The 19,441-nt window shown below is 36.1% G+C and overlaps 1 protein-coding gene across 4 annotated transcripts in view; it reads left to right on the forward strand.

The window, feature by feature from the left end:
* The window catches only part of LOC117995400 (chromatin complexes subunit BAP18), a 102,758-nt gene extending 86,193 nt beyond the window's left edge, over window positions 1-16,565 (forward strand). The window contains exons 2-6 of one of the 4 annotated variants that reach the window (XM_034983418.2): window positions 4,850-4,939; window positions 6,661-6,752; window positions 6,970-7,071; window positions 8,329-8,491; window positions 11,339-16,565. In XM_034983418.2, the coding sequence (XP_034839309.1) occupies window positions 4,910-4,939; window positions 6,661-6,752; window positions 6,970-7,071; window positions 8,329-8,491; window positions 11,339-11,446 (495 nt within the window). In that variant the 5' untranslated portion in view covers window positions 4,850-4,909 and the 3' untranslated portion in view covers window positions 11,447-16,565. Of the gene's footprint in view, window positions 1-4,742; window positions 4,940-5,800; window positions 5,959-6,660; window positions 6,753-6,969; window positions 7,072-8,328; window positions 8,492-11,338 lie in introns of those variants that run through there. The other 3 variants (XM_034983419.2, XM_069508946.1, XM_069508947.1) reach the window with 3 other exon arrangements.
* Window positions 16,566-19,441: the final 2,876 nt, after the last annotated feature.

Genomic DNA, 19,441 nt, shown 5'->3' on the forward strand with positions numbered 1-19,441 from the left:
ATGTGCGTCGAGTGTGTTATGGATATGTGTGGTGCTGCGTATTGCTTACTTAGTGGCAGGCATTTCCTGCATGTTTAGCAGTGGGAGGGCGGGTGGTGCATATTGCATGCTACATGTTGCATCATGTACTTACTTAGTGCAATATAGTGCCTGTTTCAGCAGATTATAACAAAGAGTGATGTGGTTATTACCTAGTATCATAACTCTATGATAACAAATTAAACTTTTGGTTCCTTGTATATCATGAACTTCCGCAAAGTAACGCCTGCTTCTATACAACTTTATATTTTGATTTATAAAATTCAGTAGAAGTAATGAAAAATCCATATCCATACTTACTAATACTATGAAAGTGTGTGTGTCTGTTTGTCCGTCCGTCTGTCTGTCTGCTAGCTTTTCACAGCCCATCAGTTTAACTGATTTCAATGAAATTTGGCACGGAGATGCTTGCATCCCGGGGAAGGACATATGCTACTTTTGATCCCGAAAAATCAAAGAGTTCCCACGGGATTTTATAAAACCTTAATCCATGCGGACGAAGTCGCTGGCATCATCTATTTAAAAAATATAAAACAAATAAAGCACTACTGCAGCGCCCACTGGTAACCTATATTATTAACTAGCTGATGCCCGCGACTTAGTCCGCGTGGATTTACGTTTTTCTAAATCCCGCGGGAACTCTTTAATTTTCCGGGATAAAAAGTAACCTATGTCTTAATCCAGGGTATGATGTATCTCCATTCCAAATTTCAGCCAAATCCGTCCAGTAGTTTTTGCGTGAAGGAGTAACAAACATACACACACACACATACAAACTTTCGCCTTTAATAACAAATACAACTTTTTGCGTTAGAAATTTATTAGTGCCAAGATCCGTTACAAGAAAAAAACAATTTGTTTTGATGTAAGCCTTTGCGCCAAACTGATTTTAGCACAACCACAAACACCACCACGAACTGCGCCGGGTTGTGGTAGTGGGACGGAGCGTAGTATAAATGGGAGCCCTAGTAGTAACATATGTCGGAAAAGTAGACTCGTGCTCCTCAGTAGTAGACTCAGGCTCCTCAGTAGTAACATATGTCGGAAAAGTAGACTCATGCTCCTCAGTAGTAGACTCGGGCTCCTCAGTAGTAACATATGTCGGAAAAGTAGACTCAGGCTTCCCAGTAGTAGAAACAGATGTTGGAAAAGTAGACTCAGGCTCCTGAGTAGTAGATACAGATGTCGGAAAAGTAGACTCAGGCACCTCAGTAGTTGGAACAGGTATCGGAGTAGTAGAATCAGGAGGAGGAGGATTAGAAGAGCCACTTGATTGGCATCCTGCTTGTTCAGGTCGATCGCAAACATGCCTTTGAGGGCTGAAATGCAATCCGCCTGGGCACTGTCGGCATATCGGTGGTAGAGTGGCGGACAAGCAATAGTAGAAGAGGTTGCAGTCGTCTGGATGCGGCAGAAGGTTGTCTGTGATGCTAGCGTGATCGCAAGTGACTGGTGTCACACTGTTGGTGATGCAGCGATCAGGAATATCACGTTTAGCTTCATGCCTGTAGGGATAAAAATTGAATTGACTTGTTAAAAATATATACCTATAGCGTGAAATTCTAAAATGTTCTATGATCCCAATGCTGCCTGTGCTTCTGAGAAACAAAATGGTGGGGTATAGAGTAGTGTTAGTTTGTACCTTAAACGTAGGTACTTATGCATATTTGATATATAGGTAGCTTGTGCCGACGGCCAGTTTAAAGAATAAAATCACCTGAATTAAAAAGATAAAAACTGGCCAAGTGCGAGTCAGGCTCGCGCAATGAGGGTTCTGTACTACAGTCGTATTTTTTCGACATTTTGCACGATAATTCAAAAACTATGATGCATAAAAATAAATAAAAATCTGTTTTAGAATGTACAGGTGAAGACCTTTCATATGATACGCCACTTGATGTAGTCACTCACTTCGAAAGTTGAAAATACTAATTATTAGTTAATGACCACAATTTAATTATTTTTGTGTGATCTAACCCTAAATTCACGGTTTTCAGATTTTTCCCCAAATGTCAGCTAAATGATCTACCTACCTGCCAAATTTCATGATTCTAGGTCAACGGGAAGTACCCTGTAGGTTTCTTGATAGACAGACAGACAGACAGACAGACAGACAACAAATTAGTGATCGTATAAGGGTTCCGTTTTTCATTTTGAGGTACGGAACCCTAAAAAGTGTTATTAGGTAGGTACTTAAGTATTTTTTGTACGATGAATAATTATGAATTATGATGGTACGGAACCCTCCGTGTGCGAGTCCGGTTGCCTTAACGAAAGTTTTGTGAAGAGTTTACACTGCCTATATTATTGTAATGAAATTACAAGCCTACCACTTATGTCGAACATGATGGGTTACTGATGTAGGTACCTAATTTAACCTAACTTTCTAATTTTGTAAATTTTTTTCGCGAGCATTTTTACTCAAAAAAATGTTTTAAGTGTAAGTACCTACGTACATTGCTTTTTAGAGTATTTTAGTGGTAATGTCGTCATATTTAGTGTTTTTTACCCGTCAATGGAATCAAAACTAATAGGGTACTTACCGTTGACCTAACATCATGAAATTTGGCAGGTAGGGTAGCAATGTCTTATAGCTTATAGAGGGAGAGCGAGCGCGTGCCAGACCGACCTTCCTTGGAGACAATACGCAGAGAAACTTTCAGCTTTTATAAAATAACGAAGGTTTGGCAAGCACTGGTCTTTAATCTATAAAGTATAGTCCTTCCATTTGATCGGATTCAAAAGCGGGCTGTTCGACTTGTGGATGATCCCAAACTAAACAGCTTGTTGGAAAGCCTCCTGCTCCATGGTCTCTTTGTGTGTTCTATCGCCTAACCGCACCGCACGCCACCGTAAGCAATTTCACCCTCACCACCTGGGTGTCTGGTGAACTTCTACCGCCCGTTGTGCCAAATCCTTTTTTCCAAGCACATTCAATCTGTGGAATCAACTCCCTTCGGTGGTGTTTCCACTAGATTACAACATGGGGCTATTCAAGGGGCGGACTAACAAATTCCTGAAAGGCCGGCAACGCATTGGCGGTTCCTCTGGTGGTGCAAATGTTCATGGGCGGCGGTAATCACCAACTGGCTATTTTTTTTAAAGTGAAGGCAATTCGAAAACCGTGAATTTGTGGTTACGTCGCTGGTGATGACCTGGAGAATGAGGCGAGCGGGTGGATGGGGAAGGCAGAAAACCGTGTTAGGTGGCGCGCTTTTGAAAAGGCCTAAGTATGTTCAGTAGTGGACGCATACAAGCTGATGGATTGGATTGCGATTGGAGAAAATATAATCGCCTTTCCTTTGGGTTATTAAGCGTTAGCCTGAACTGACTTACCTGATCAAGGCATTGGTGGACCGGGCTTCAGTGAAATTAATTGAGCCCACAGCAAAAACCAAGATACATAAAGTACAGAATATATTACCAAAGTAACCCATTTTAGCCACTTTCTCGTGTACCTATGCAATGGCGGGATAGGTAGGTATTAGGATACAATATGAAAACAGATATTAAACATCGCTTTTATAATGGTAGACTCAAGTGGCTGAGTTCTAGTGTTTATTCAAAATCAGCACTCAACCCAGGTAGTTACGTATAACTAATATCAGCACTCAACCTAGGTAGGTCTAGGTACCTACTGTAAGGAAGTTTCAACTAAGTTGCTGTTGTTAGTTGATAAAATATAGTACCTACATATTAAAGTCCAGGCCTGAAATAAAGCAATTACTGACCGAGTAACATTGGAAGGCAGAGACTTGTATAGTTCCTTTCTACCATTTGCAAGGAAAAACAAATTGAACAAACAAAGTTTAATTCATAATATGAAAAATGTATATTGTATATTATACATATAGTAAGAAAAATAATAATAGTTACTTATAAAATAGTGATACTAAAAAATTAAAATGCAAAAAAGGATTTTAAAAAAGAAAGACAAATTAAAAAATATTTAAAAACATCCTACTTATTGAAAAAAAAAACAAAAAATATAGTACCTACTTAATAATTCAGAATATTATTAAAATCATGTAGGTACCTAAAAACCTTATTTACTTATGCTAGTCTATACTTAATTAAAGAACGTTGTCAGCAGTATGAAACTGTCTAGCAACTTCCATTACAAATCTCTTGAAACTCGATAGCTGCAGTAGTATAAAAACCGTCCACCAATTTCCATTACAATGCTGGCGCACGGCCAGTAGCCGCCTGATTACAGTCCTCTGTAATGAAATCCTTTCTTCAGTAAAGTAGCAATTTTCAAGGGAGTCGGTGAAAATATAAGTGTGGTAGGTAATTTCCTTTCCCACTTACCTACTAACTACTATTCACTTGAATACTTACAGATAATGTTATGCGGTTTGGTTTTTTAGGGTTCCGTATCTCCAGAGAAAAAAGGAACCCTGCCCTATGTGCCAGGTACCCTATGTCTGTACCATTGTCAATCTTGTACTATTGAAGGCTCAAAAAGGCTAGAACCCAGAGCTGTAAAACCAGTTAAAAAAATGTACTATTGTCAGAATGTCAGTTGTCAGTGACAACTTGACAAGTAGGTAATCTATGTTGACAACACCGGTTGACAAGCCTGTGAGCATGAGGCTGTGAGGACCACAGAGTACATTGTGAGGACTATGGGCATAGAGATTAAGACTATGGGTGACAACTGACAACTGACAAGTCATTTATTTCCTTATTTTGTTAATGGTGTTGTTAATTTTTTTGTGTTAAAACTTTTAGATGTTCATGAACTTTTTAATATAAATTGTGTTTATATAATTGAGATTTCTATTTGATTGTGAATTAATGAAATGTTATAATTAACTTTTATTCAACGTGAAAGTCAAATAAAGTGAAAATTATAGCGGGAAGATACATGGCGAATATGAACAGTTCGGCGGCCAAAGTAAGCGTTTTTCACTTACCTTTGCTCAGTAAATATACTTACACTTCGCCTCTTAAAGCAGCCTCATTATTAAGTAATTATAAAGTAGATAGTTTGAGTGTCATCAAAAAGTAGAATAAGAATACTAGATGAAATTTTTGAAGAATTTGTTGGGCTCTACATAATCTTTTAAAATAATAACCTAGCCTAATAATTATCAATCATAAGTGAAAAGTGAAAACTACCAAAACCAATATTTATTTATTTCGTGAAAGTGAACTGGTGTCTCTTATGTCTGATGACTCTACTACTGGTTCGAAAGCAGATTCTACTGAGAAGTGCTGACAGATGATCTTTTCAAACAAGCAAAATATCAATGTAAAAATTCACTACATCATCTCATAGCAACTGATAGCTCAGCCAGTCGCATCCATGCAAACAAAGCCAAAACTAAAATATCACAATGATAATCTCTTTTGTAATATTCGTTTTGGTTCGTAGTTCTCTCTTCAAATTCTTATAATAATTATTATTAAGTTAACTTGACGTTGTTTTATTTTTAACTCATATTGGTACACTCTCTATATCAAAACTACCATTCTTTTTAATGAAAAATGCCATCAAAGCCATCACAAAACTAGACTATTTTTAAAGAGTTGAATAATATATTTCATAATTTTAAAGATAAGCGTAATTTTTACCAAAGTTCTATATCATATAGTATTCAATTTGTCAAAGGCTAACTTAAGGTCTTATTTTGCCCATCCCTGTTTTCTGCACTTTTTAGTTTTCACTAAGCTATTGATTTTCAAAGTTGGCAGCACTGTGCCAAATCAGTACTGTCACAGTGTATTGATTTTATCTGCCTTTGTTCATTTTGCGTTTAATCTTCATTGCTTTCAGTTGTGCTTCCATGCTATTGTTTTAATATATCTTTTAGAATTTAACTTTAAATTTTTTAATTGTGTGTGTGCGTGTGAGTGACAATTATGAAGCGAGAAATAATTCAAAGCCTAAGTGTATTACATTTATAATAAGTTGTATGAATCCTATCGTAAATTTACCTATTTATGTACTGTACCTAATAATATTATGTTATTAAGTTACATGTTCTATAAGTATTAAGAACAGGTTGGGTCATTCAGGCAATCTAAGGGTGTATATTGCCCTTACAATTAGACAATATATACAGTTGGATAGGTGGGTGGGTACAGGAATATTCCACTAGTTGTACTTTGTATACAGGAATATTCTGGATACTGGGTGGAGCAGTGGGTGATGTGTGGGTAGTCAACATCACTACCCCTATTATTAATGTGAAAGTGTGTTTCTTTGTTAGTTTATTGGTTTGTCTTTCAATCACGTCCCAACAGAGCAACAGATTGACGTGATTTTTTGCATGGGTATAGGCAAAGCAGATCTTTTGTCAGAGTGGCATAGGTTACTTTTTATCCCGGAAAATTAAAGAGTTCCCACGGGATTTTCAAAAATCTTAATCCATGCGGACGAAGTCGCGGGCATCAGCTAGTTAATTTATAATCCTTACTTATAATATTCCATTGTGTGGGTATAATATTTAAGAGTCCATGCTTGCTCAAAATCGGGCATGCTATTGCAATTAACATTTATGGGCGTATCATACTCACAAAACAACAGAACAAGATGTGCGACGTTCACCCAAATTAACGTTTGGTATTACTTTAATTTTTATTTATAGTATTAAAATGGCTGTATTGTTCCAGGTAGGAGAAATATTTCGGGAGGCAGGCACTGCTTTCAACAAACTATCGGAGATGACAATGATGCTACATCCTATGGCTGACACTCAGCCTGGGTACGTGACTTTTATCTTTAGAGAAAAATTGCTATTTTTAGACTCGAAAGTTCCCAACAAGACCCTATTACTACACCTCCGCTGTCTGTCTGAGGGCTGTATTTCATGAACCGTAACAAGTAGAGAGTTAAAATTTTCACAGAGTGTGTATTTTCTATTGCAGCAATAGAAAATACACACTATTTTATTGTTGTTTAAACGTTGTTTCTTATTTTAGTGGTAAATGGACTGAAGAAGAGATTGACATGCTTCGATCAAGTGTACATCGCTTCGCTGTTGACCTGAACAAACTCAGTCACCATATAAAGAACAGGACAGTGTGAGTAAAACTGCCATACTCTAACTTTATCATCATCAACATTATTAACTGATAGACGTCCACTGCTGAGTATAGGTCGTATAGGACAGCCCTCGGCAACCTGGGGGGTTTACTTAGCTTCTGGAGCCCGCTTGGATGGCTGGAGTGAAGACTTCAGCGGGGAGGGGCAATGCACGCACAACAGACGGAAACGTTTAAGTGTGGAAACCACCCCAGAGCAAAGAAGAAGAAGAATGTCGTATAGGACTGTTGTAAGTACTTCCACCACTGTCTTGCACTGCCTGTATCCAGTGGCTCCCTGCAACTCGTTTGATGTTGTCTGTCCACCTAGTGAGGGATCTTCCAAACGCGGTGCTTTGCGGTGCGAGGTCACCATTCTACCACCTTGGGACCCCAAAGTTACCGGACGTCTACTCTAACTTCACCGTGTACTGTGTTTGCCCGTGTCTGATAATTGGTGACCGATTTGTAGTCCGCAAAAATTAAACAAATTGCAATATTGAAACGTAAGTATAGTACGTCCTACAAAAAGTCGGACAAAAAATGAGTGATAAAAATCTAATCGAATCAAATCTATAAAAAGGGTGGACGTGGGTGGAGTGCCATATGGTTATTTTAGAACTGCGTCGATCAGCGACGCACCACAAATCGAATACGGTATTTTACACCAGGGAGAATAATTCTGAAAATGTATTAACAAGATAGAATTAGCAATAAGCAATCGAAAAATGTTAGTTTCAGTTTATAAGATTATATAATGAATTTTATAATTCACTTGCTTATGCTCGCGACTACACAAATTTCGAACCTCTATTTCACCCCCTTAGGGGTTGAAATTTCAAAAATCCTTTCTTAGCAGATGGCTACGTCATAATAGCTATCTGCATGCCAAATTACAGCCCGATCCGTCCAGAAGTTTGAGCTGTGCGTTGATAGATCAGTCAGTCAGTCAGTCAGTCACCTTTTCCTTTTATATATTTAGATATAACGAATTTTATAATTCATTTTAAAGATTTCACTTTTTTATCTGTTCTACAAATATCAAAAACGCATGATACCGTAGCCGCCATGTTAATTCCGACGATGACGTCACATAGATTGAAATTGTGATGTGTTTCACTAAAAAAACAACGTTGCTTACCAATTCGTGTGACGTCATCATCGTGGATCATCTTATAATCCAACAATTGACAACAGTACCTATTTTGAATAAATTATTTGACTTTAATTTAAAAGGTCTAATCTTGTACGTTTCAGTTCGCAAATCCGAACGACCCTAAAGAAGAAGGCATTTGAGGACGCAGGTATCCCTGTACGGCAGGTAAGCAGCACCGTGACCAGCGCTGCGCAGCCAGCCACGCTCCACCAGGTAGTCTCGCCACTGAGCATCATCCAAGGAGTGTTAGGAAATAATGCCGAGGTTCAAACCTTCACTAACTAATGCAAACCAATCACTTAATTTTTTTATTTTTTTTTTGCAATAGGGATGATGACTACTAGTCAAATTAGCAACTATTTACCGAACGTCAAAACGCTCGCTTAGTATGGGAGCTTCTATAAAATACATAGCTCATAAACATTTGACGTATTTTTTTTAGTTAAATCGATAAATTAAAATGGTTATAGTTCGTAAAAAAAGACTCCTCACGCGCCATTTTAACTATGGGTCAATTGTCATGTCAAAAGTATGGTTCACCTTTAAAATAAGGACTAAAATCGTATTTTTGACTTGAAATTTAACACAAAGAGTTACGCGTTCTAGCAAACTTAAAACTAGCAGCGGATGTGGATTTTATAAATGATAATGAAGACTCTCCATTTAATAATAAAATTAATACAGACAATTTATTTTTGACGTAGGCATCATCCCAATTGGGTATATGCATGTATTTTTCGAAGCAAAGGGTCTTATAGTCAACGCATTTTAAACTGAGTCGTCGAGTTATCTGTCTGTTTCGCTCGCACTTACAAGTCGTAGGTAAGTACGAGCGAAACAGACAGATAACTCGACGACTTAGTTTAAAATGTGTCGACTACAGCACACGTTATGAGCTCAAATGCCGGAATGAGAACAAACCGGTCAAGTGCGAGTTGGATTCGCACACGAACCATGCCAGCTTTTTTCATTGCATAGAATTAAGAATTTTGAAAAAAAAAACTGGGTAAACATAAAAAATTAAAAGCATCATGAGCTTTTATAGTTTTTGGAATAAAAAAATCACTACATTTACGAAATAATGACCGTCAAAGTCAAAGCATGACATTGATTGCTTAGATTATGATTTACTGTTGATAAATATTACGGAATACGTTGAATTCTAAATTGAGAACCTCCTCCTTTTTTGGAAGTCGGTTAAAAGAATCACATGCATATATACCCTATTCTGTTGTGCTGTTCTTTGTGTATTTTTATTTTTATTATTATTCAGTTAGTGAAGTTTGAATTTATTTTTCTTTGATCTTTACCTCACTCTCGGCATGCACTTGTAGACATTTATTGAAAACTAGCTGATGCCCACGACTTCGTCCGCGTAGATTTAGGTTGTTAAAAATCTCGTGGGCACTCTTTTTATTTTTATGTATATTTTTTTGTAATTTATTGTATGTAGAGTTTATTTTTGTATGATTTTGTAGAGAACCTGCTGCGTTCAGCAACTATTTAAGAGAATTAACCCTAGCGAGCGCTCTAGTCACACTATATGTGCGGCACGTGCCTCGGAGAGCACGTAAATCCGTCGTTCCTGCGCCTGATCTCTCTCCGGCCGTGTCCGATTTCCGTCCCATCGGGCTATGAGAGTGAGGGATTAGAGAGTGCACCTGGGTGTGCACCTTATAGTGCACACACTTGTGCACTATAATATCTCTAATCTTTGATCCGGTGTAACTTTGAAATTACACATGTTTGAACAAACAAAAACATCTGTTTCTTGAACATGTCTAGAAAATTTCATCGAGTCCAATTGGTATTCTATTGAGAGCCAAACTACGTTTGTGTGAAAAGCGCTGGGGAGCGCTTCAGGGTTATTTCTCTTAAGTACAGTGGAGGCTCTTAAACTCGAACTTCAGTGGAAAAATTAAAATTTCTAGTTAACAAATATTTGACTTGACGAGATAAGGGGTTTTAATCGTTCAATTTTGACTTCTAGAGACATAATATGTTCCATGTATGGTACATCAAGTAATAGTCATAGGAAAATAAAAATTTGACTTTTTAGTGACTTATTTTAATGAAAAAGAATGAACATAACATAACGAGTTAAGTCTAAGTAATTTGATAGGGTTTTTGTACTTCAGCGAAAGGGAATAGTTAATCTCTTTGTCTTAGAGAGGATTTCGAGTTAACGGGGTTCAAGTTAAAGAGGTTCCAATGTATTTGGCTTTACAGTACATTTTGATATATAGACATTTATAATCTTTAAGTATCTCTATGGGCAAGCGCAGAGGGGACTATTGTCTGCCATGGACATTGTATTGCTATGGAGAGACTCTGTTGACATGTTTCTAATACTTATGCGCTACATTTCCGAGTGATCTATTTGATGGACAGAAAATTACGCCTAGGACTATCTTTCGCCTGCGCTTGCCCTTCTGGTCTAATTTTTTAAATAATTACAAAAAACATTTACCTACTCATATTTTTTGTAATTAACGTTTACGTCATATTAGCTATCTGCGTGCCAAATTTCAGCCCCGATCGATCCAGTAGTTAGAGCTGTAGGTTGATAGATCAGTCAGTAAGTTAGCTTTTCCTTTTATATATTACCAGCTTATTCCCGCGACTTCGTCCGCGTGGACGTTGGGGGTTGGGGGTTGAATTTTGAAAAATCCTTTCTTAGCTGATGTCTACGTCATATTAGCTATCTACAGGCCCAGCCCGATTCGTCCAGTCAGTCATTCAGTCAGCTTTTACTTTTATATAATGTTTAGATTTTCAGCGTTTAAACTATCGTGAGTGATTTCCATTATATATAATATCTGTCCCGGCTTTACTCGCACATGAGTCACATCCGCGACGCATGCGCGAACTGACTCCGTCAGGACCCCGAATGGGTTCGAAACTAGTCGGGCTAACATCAACTAAACACGTGATTAAAGCCGGGACAGATATATATAATGTTTAGATTATTAGGATTACTGATATTAAAAATAAAAAGATGCAGATACTATAAATTTAGTTTAGAAAAAGACGTCACCAATCGAAGCCATTGGTCCGATTTGTTATACGAATTTATCTTTACAAATTATAAAGTCAATTTTTCTTTGATAGGTGACGCTGAACATGTTGAACGCATCGGAGAACGAGGTGGATGTGGAAGGTTTGACAGGTGATGTGAAACTCGAGTTTGACGGTAGCACTGAAGAAGTAGCCACATGAAATATGTATAGCTTTTCGTACTGTTCAAGCTAATCAAGCACTATACAGGGTGTAGTTAGAACGCTAGCGAAAACTTAACTATTATTATTATACTACCTAAACACAATCCAATAGCAATAACCATTTGCCTTATACTTGTAGTTTCAAAGTCAAATAATATAATTTATTCAAAATCCATACTAATATTATAAATGCGAAAGTGTGTCTGTCTGCCTGTCTGTCTGTCTGTCTGCTAGCTTTTCACGGCTCAACCGTTGAACCGATTTTAACGAAATTTGGTACAGAGATAGTTTGTATCCCGGGGAAGGACATAGGCTATTTTTTATCCCGGAAAATTGAAGAATTCCCACAGGATTTTCAAAAACCTAAATCCACGCGTACGAAGTCGCGGGCATCAGCTAGTAGGTAATAAATTACACTTTTTTATGGTCGGTTGTTACATTTGTAAGATTATATAGTGGTGATAATTACTACGCGAACTTAAAACTAAAGCTCCAAGGGTTCCAAACGCGCCAAGGTCTGAGAAGAGCGCACAACAAACTCAGTCGGGGATTCTGTTTATTATCACCACTTTACAAAATAACTTTTTTTTAAATTAGTTATACGCGCACGCTTAACCACGATCACCTGTAAAAATAAAAATAATTTATTAAAAACAGTTTTTTTTTTTTTTGTGGTATCTTATCAGTAATCATTAGTATTTTCCCCTTTTTTGTTTTCGCTAGCGGTCTAATAACATCCTGTACAACGCGTACAAGTAACAATGGGAATGTCATATTTGCTCTAATTTTGTTTGTAAAATTCGCTATGGGCTCATGCTTGATCACAATCACACATGATAGTACAGTAAATAAAGCCGTTTTTTTTTTGTCAACCTCGCACTAAATTTCCGATCCAATTTCTTTTTTTTTTAGGTTAAGGGTCACTGACCATAAAATCACAAAATGCTGACAGATCCAGGTGGAGCTTCGATCGCAATCTTGAAGGAAAGTTTTTGGCCGATATCTTGAAAACTATCCACTTTAGGGAAAAAATTAAAGATTGCGATCGAAGCTCCACCTGGATCTGTCAGCATTTTCTCATTTTATGGTCAGTAAGTGACCCTTAACCTAAAAAAAAAAAGAAATTGGATTGGAAATTTATTGCGAGGTTAAATGCTCTATTTACTGGACTATGATGAAAAGTATTGGAAAATAATCATAAGTTTAATTGTCTTTTTTATTATAAAAAAACACGATAAATCAAAAACTATTATGCTTAAAATTAAATAAAAATCTGTATTTGAATGCATAAGTAAAGCCCTTTCATAATATGATACCCCACTTGGTATTAGTTATCTTACTTTGAAAATTGAAAAAACTAATTAATTGTTCATGAACACATTTTTTTTTGTGATGTAACGATGTCAATGGGAAGTACCCTATAGGTTTTCTTGACAAACACGATGGACAGACGGACAGACAGACAACAAAGTGATCCTATAACGGTTCCTTTTATCCTGTTGAGGTACGGAACCCTAAAAAAAATTTGCATGCCATGCATGGCAGGATATATGGAAATATTATTATATTATATTGCATGTAAGTACCATATTCTGGCAAAATGAATGATTACGGTTATGATTATTACAAAAAGTGATGTGGCCTAAGATTGTTTTTATCCTGATTGTAATTGGTAGGGAACACAGATTGACAGATAGAGAAAATTTGGCGTTCCCATTGTTATAACGCGTAAAATTTAACTCTTCACGCGCCATTTTAACTTTTTGTGTCAAATTTCATGTCAAACGTACGATTTTAGTCGTTATTTAAAAGGTGTACCGTACTTCTGACATGACAGTTGACCCATAGAGTTAAAATGGCGCGTGAGGAGACATTTCATACGGACTATATGTACGTATTAACGACCTCTCTATGTACTATTATTAGGCGGGCCATTCCGAACAAAAATTCAAGCTGCAACTCTGTTTTGCTTATTACTTGATGGCCAGTGTGGCTAATTCCGTTGTGCACAGTTTCTAAACTAAACTTAAATGGCACGTCTAAATATAGTGCTATCCCTTTCATAATATTGCTTGCGGAAAAGGATAGCACTAGATTTAGAACTGTTAATTTAGTTTAGTTTAGAGATTGTGTACAAGAGAATCGGCCCCAGTGTCATACTAATTTTGATAGAATAGAATAGATTTTTATTCAAGTAAACTTTTACAAGTGCTTTTGAATCGTCAACTAGTTAATTTACCACAGCTTCATAGAACACGAGTTTAGTTCAGAATGTGACAAGATTTAGTGCATAGTACATAGAGGTTGGTGCGGTGTTCTCTTTAACAGTTGAACAGACTATAAAACGTGCCAACAAAAAAGGTATAGTCATTCCATCTCAACTACACACTATGTATATATATATCGTGTGAGTGAGACGGAACGATTAGCGCCGCTTCGGTTTTTATTGACACGATTTATACGCAGTGTTGCATGAGAATCGATTTCATAAGTGATTTGGGCAATATCGATTTTTTGGTAAGACTAGGACCAACGGATACGCACAAAAACTTGTTTCGTATCTATATTACAGTCGTGACATGTCTTATACCTAAATGTAAATAGTAGCGATTTACCTGAAAATAAAACGCATAATATTTAATAATAGTAGTTTATAACACAGTTGCATAATAAATAAATATTTTTTATTCAAGTAAACTTTCACAAGTGCTTTCGAATCGTCGGATGCATCTACCACCGGTTCGGAATGCCTTAATACCAAATAAATGTCCATGTTTTTACAATTATTATTATTAAAAAACATTACATTTTTTTTTTTATAATATCAAACTTTATATTAACTATATACACGCGTCTTCGAAATGTCGTCAAATCTAGCGATTTAGTCGCTGAATGGCAACACTGATCATAGACAATATAGCCATAGATAATAGCATACGTCTCGTAAACGGCCAAAGACAACGCGCGGATTCCCCAATATGGTTTGAAAACCCAGAATCCAGAGGCGTGAACTGTATCGTAATGGAAAAAATTAAAAAATTACTTTATAACATTATTTTGCAATATTTTCATATCAAAATAGTTTTACAACAATCAAAGTCAAAAGTTCTCAATTTGTAAATTATTATTTTTTAATTGCTGACGTTTACAAGGAGATAAATAATAATAGTTTATTTTAACGAATCACATACAATTATATTTATTTTAAACTAGCTAATGTCCGCGACTACGTCCGCGTGGATTTAGGCTTTTAAAAATCCCGTGGGAGTTCTTTGATTTTCCGCGATAAAAAGTATCCTATGTCACTCTCTAGGTTATTAACTATACTCATGCAAAAAATCAAGTCGACCCGTTGCTTTGTTGCGATGTGCGACGTGATTGAAGGACAAATCAACCAACCAATAAAGCACAAATACAGTTTCGCAATTATAATATGGGTAGTGATAATATCGGTAGTGATATAATCAACAGTTAATTTATGTTATGGTTTTTAATTAATGAAATGAAATGAATTGTATGTTTTCATGATTTATTATTCATTACAAGTGAATTGAAATTCGGGAACCTGGAAGTAAGTTTAGAAAACCTAATGAATTTATGTGTACTTAGTACAAATAAAAAGCAGGTTTTTGAATGAGCAGAGACGTGTTTTGGAGCAATTAAAGTAGAGAGACGTGTTAAAATGATCCCGTCGTTTAATAAAAACGTAATTGGTATGTTATCCCTGCTTCAGAGAAAAGGCACCATAATGGTTTTAACCCATTGATCCAATGCGTTTGGAAGTGCCGGCCAAAGTGTAAATTATGTTTTCGGATTACGCCCATACCCTTTTGTGTTTGACATATGTGTTTGTAGAATAGATTTGTTTCTGTTTGTGTGTAATGTGTATGGAAGTCGTAACGTTGCATAGCTTAAGTAGCCTGTATTAATTAATCAACTGTGGATAAACGGTTGTCTCTCCTTATTTTTTTAAAATACAGTGGAACCTCTTTAAATCGTGCCCCGTTACTCTAAATCCTCTCTAAGACCAAGTAATTATAGATTTCCTTCCGCTGAAGTACGAAAACCCTATAACTCGAATTATTTAGACGCTATAACTCGAAGCAAATATGATTTCCCTGTGATGTACTATTCAAACATAGCGCTCTGTAACTCTGCCTACAAATCTAGGGGACTCTATATCTCGAAGAAGCAATACCGATGTAAATTTTGCGGCCTCTGTAAATCGACATTTTGTCAAGACTATCTCGAAATAAGTAAATTTGAATCGTCCAATAACCAATGCCAAGAAATCATTTTGCTCACGGGGCGGATTTTTAGTGTTAGAAATTTTCAATAACAACTATTGTTTACATTTTGCGCACATCTGCGTACCAATTTTTTTTTGCTTCGTTGAAAGTGTCATGTTTATTCCTTTTCTATAAGTGAAATTTTTACTTTCTCATGACTCTTTAGTCGTGTTCGTTAACTTCTCTTCGTGCGCATGTGCAGTTGCTTAAACTCGTAAACATGAAGCGAATGTCAGACGCTCTGACAAGTTACATTTGCTTCAAGTTTAAGAAACTGCATATACACGAATCGCGCACATGCGTACAAAGAGAAGCAAACGAACACTACTTTCTTTTCTATCTTGAAGTATCATACATAGAACGTGTACCTACCTCTATAAGTCGTAATCAAATAATTAAAAACTCATTATTTCGATGTCTTCGACAAGTCTAAGATTACTACGTTAAAAATACCTTGCGTGCCGGTCAAGAAAACCTATAACATAATTAGTTTACTAAATCACATAAAGATGGTGCTGTCCGTCATTAACTTGCAGTGTTGCACATGAAAGATCTTGTACGATGGCATGGTAACTAGATAATGATGGCCTGTTAGGTTATGTTTGTTTTTTGCCATTCTAAATTATGCCCATTTTAGGTTTCAATAAGTAATTTTAGTTAGTTATTAATTGAATGGCATATTGGATTTTTGTTTTTATTTAGAAATCATTAGAACGTGTACAAATAATACACGTTCTATACAATTAATAATATAATGTACATTTTGGTTCAATAAAGAATATTAGTTAATATTTTGATCTAGAATAAATTATTTTTAAATACCGCTTAGCATGTTTTTTAATTTACTTTTACACATTTATTTTTTACCATTTCCAATTTTTATCATATTTTATATGATATACCTACAGGGTGTAACCAGAACGCTGGCAAAAACGAAGACAGGTGATAGTACTGATGATTACTGATATGATAGCAAAAAAACCGCGAAAAATATAAATAAAAAAAAATCTATTATTTATTATCCAGAGGTCAACGAACGTTACGTTAGTAAGTTACTCGGAGGCAATGCCGCGTCGTAAGCGGGGCATTGTCCCGAGTTTTGTACGCTATACATTGCGGGGTTGAAACAATAACGTTAAGTTTTTGCTAGCGTTCTGGTTATACCCTGTATATATACACCTTTAGTTTATACTCCCTTTACTAGACGATGCTGGTGACTTCGTCCGCATAAGTTTCAATTATTAGTGTTCGTAAACCTGCGCTATCCGTCCGTCTAATGTTTTTCTTTCTATTGGCGCTATAACTACAAATAGGTAATAAAAAATTAAGTATAATAGGTAATAAAAAAGTAAGCTCTTAGTGGATTGGAGGTCGGGGGTTCGATCCCGGCCACGCACCTCTAACTTTTCAACAGCGAACAGCGAGAGCTACGACCAGGCCAAGTTTTTGGTGCCATTGTTGCATTCGACACGTCCGACGCCGTTGAACTTCATCTGTAAACTGATTCAGTTGGCTAAATTGAGGAAAGTGTGATCAGAAACATAAATTTGCCTTTGCCTGCATTTCCTACATCCTTACTAGGACGTCCTATTCTTTTAGGTATATTGATTCAATTAGGAATCGTATTAATCTTTAAAAAATCAAAGAGAAATACTTAATATGAATTTTGTTTGATTCATTTCGTATTTAACACAAAAAAAACCGGCCAAGTGCGAGTCAGGCTCACGCATTGAGGGTTCCGTACTACAGTCGTATTTTTTCGACATTTTGCACGATAATTCAAAAACTTTGATGCATAAAAATAAATAAAAATCCGTTTTAGAATGCACAGGTGAAGACCTTTCATATGATACCCCACTTGATATAGTTATTTACTTCGAAAATTGAAAATACTAATTATTAGTTCATGACCACAATTTAATTTTTTTTGTGTGATCTAACCCTAAATTCACGGTTTTCAGATTTTTCCCTAAATGTCAGCTATAAGATCTACCAACCTGTCAAATTTCATGATTGTAGGTCAACGTAGGTTTCTTGACAGACAGACAACAAAGTGATCCTATAAGGGTTCCGTTTTTCCTTTTGAGGTACGGAACCCTAAAAACTGTTGCATCTGGCAATGCACCTACTTATTTAATGTATTTATTATTTATTTAATGTATGTATTTAAATATGTATGAAATGAAATTAAATCAAATCAAAAAATTCTTGTAATGAAAAAATAATTTAGGTATTCAAGTAAACTTTCACAAGTACTTTTGAATCGTCGGATGCATCTACCACTGGTTTGGAATGCCTTTCCTACCGAGAAGAACCAGCAAGAAACTCGGCGGTTGCTCTGTATTTATTATAATACCTATACTTCATATTACTACTAACTTGTAAGGAGTATACTAGGTATAATGAAAATATTATAATACAGTTCCATTTTTTAGAAGGAGGACGGACATTTTCAGAAATACAATGGTATGATAATATCCTTAGGTTCATAAGTAGTTTCTGCAGTTGACACTTGTCGACTATATAGTTAACTAGATGATGCCCGCGACTTCGTCTGCGTGGATTTAAGTTTCTTAAAAACTCCCGTGGGAATTTTTTAATTTTCCGGGATAAAAGTAGCCTATGTCCTTCCCCGGGATGTACGCTAACTCTATACCAAATTTCATCAAAATCGGTTGAACAATTGGGCCGTGAAAAGCTAGCAGACAGACAGACACACTTTCGCATTTATAATATTAGGTAGGTACTATGGATAATTAAGGTAGGTAATGACTTGAAAGTTTATATTCTTATAACTATTTATTCAATGAACCTAACTATTTATGAATGATAATAATATAACCTAGAGATATTTGTATAGGTACATACCTTCATAAGTATAATTATTATTAGTTATAAAAGAGACGACATATAACGAGGCATAAAACGAGTAGTCTGTACAGTTAGTTGTAAAAAATATATCTATTTTTGAAATCATTGTAGGTACGAGTAGCATCATAATTATATTCTTTAGTAGAATGAAAAAGGTGTTTTATCCGGGATGTAAAATGCAAAGTCCAGGGAGGTCGGCAACTAGACGATCTACCTAGAGCTGGTGGTGAGCTCTGTGGTCTTAACTGGAGGTCCCAGGGTCGATTCCTGGCAGGGGCAATTTGATAATTATTGTCTCTGGTCTGGCCTGGTGGGGAGACTTCGACCGTGGTTACCGCCAAAGTCGTGCCTCCATAAGAGTGTTCCGGTACGATTCCGCGTAGAAAACAACAGGCACTGTGTGTTTTTTTAACTGTCCAGTTTAAAAAAAAGTAAAAAATACACTGTTAGGTATAGTATGTATTAACACAAAAAAGTACATTGTTAACAAGACTAGGTATAATACTCATAGGTACTAGATCTTAATTATTACATACTTATTATGTAGTATAATATTTTTTAAGTAGGTTTAGAATTTGTACATTGAGAACAAAATGTTCGTGAATACATGCAGTACATCATCTTATCGTAGAATTATATATACTAGAATCTAGATCTCAGTAGGTTTAGGTACATAAATCTGTCTCGTTTTAAGTCAATCTTAAGTAACGATTAGCGACTCTGAGTGCGGGTGTAATACTTACCATACTTAATTATAACACTACTACTTAGATACTTGGTAACTACTTACTTATTATAATTGTTATCTGTACATATTTATGACTGTATATAAT

Source organism: Maniola hyperantus, chromosome Z (assembly GCF_902806685.2).
Source record: "Maniola hyperantus chromosome Z, iAphHyp1.2, whole genome shotgun sequence".
NCBI lineage: Eukaryota > Metazoa > Arthropoda > Insecta > Lepidoptera > Nymphalidae > Maniola > Maniola hyperantus.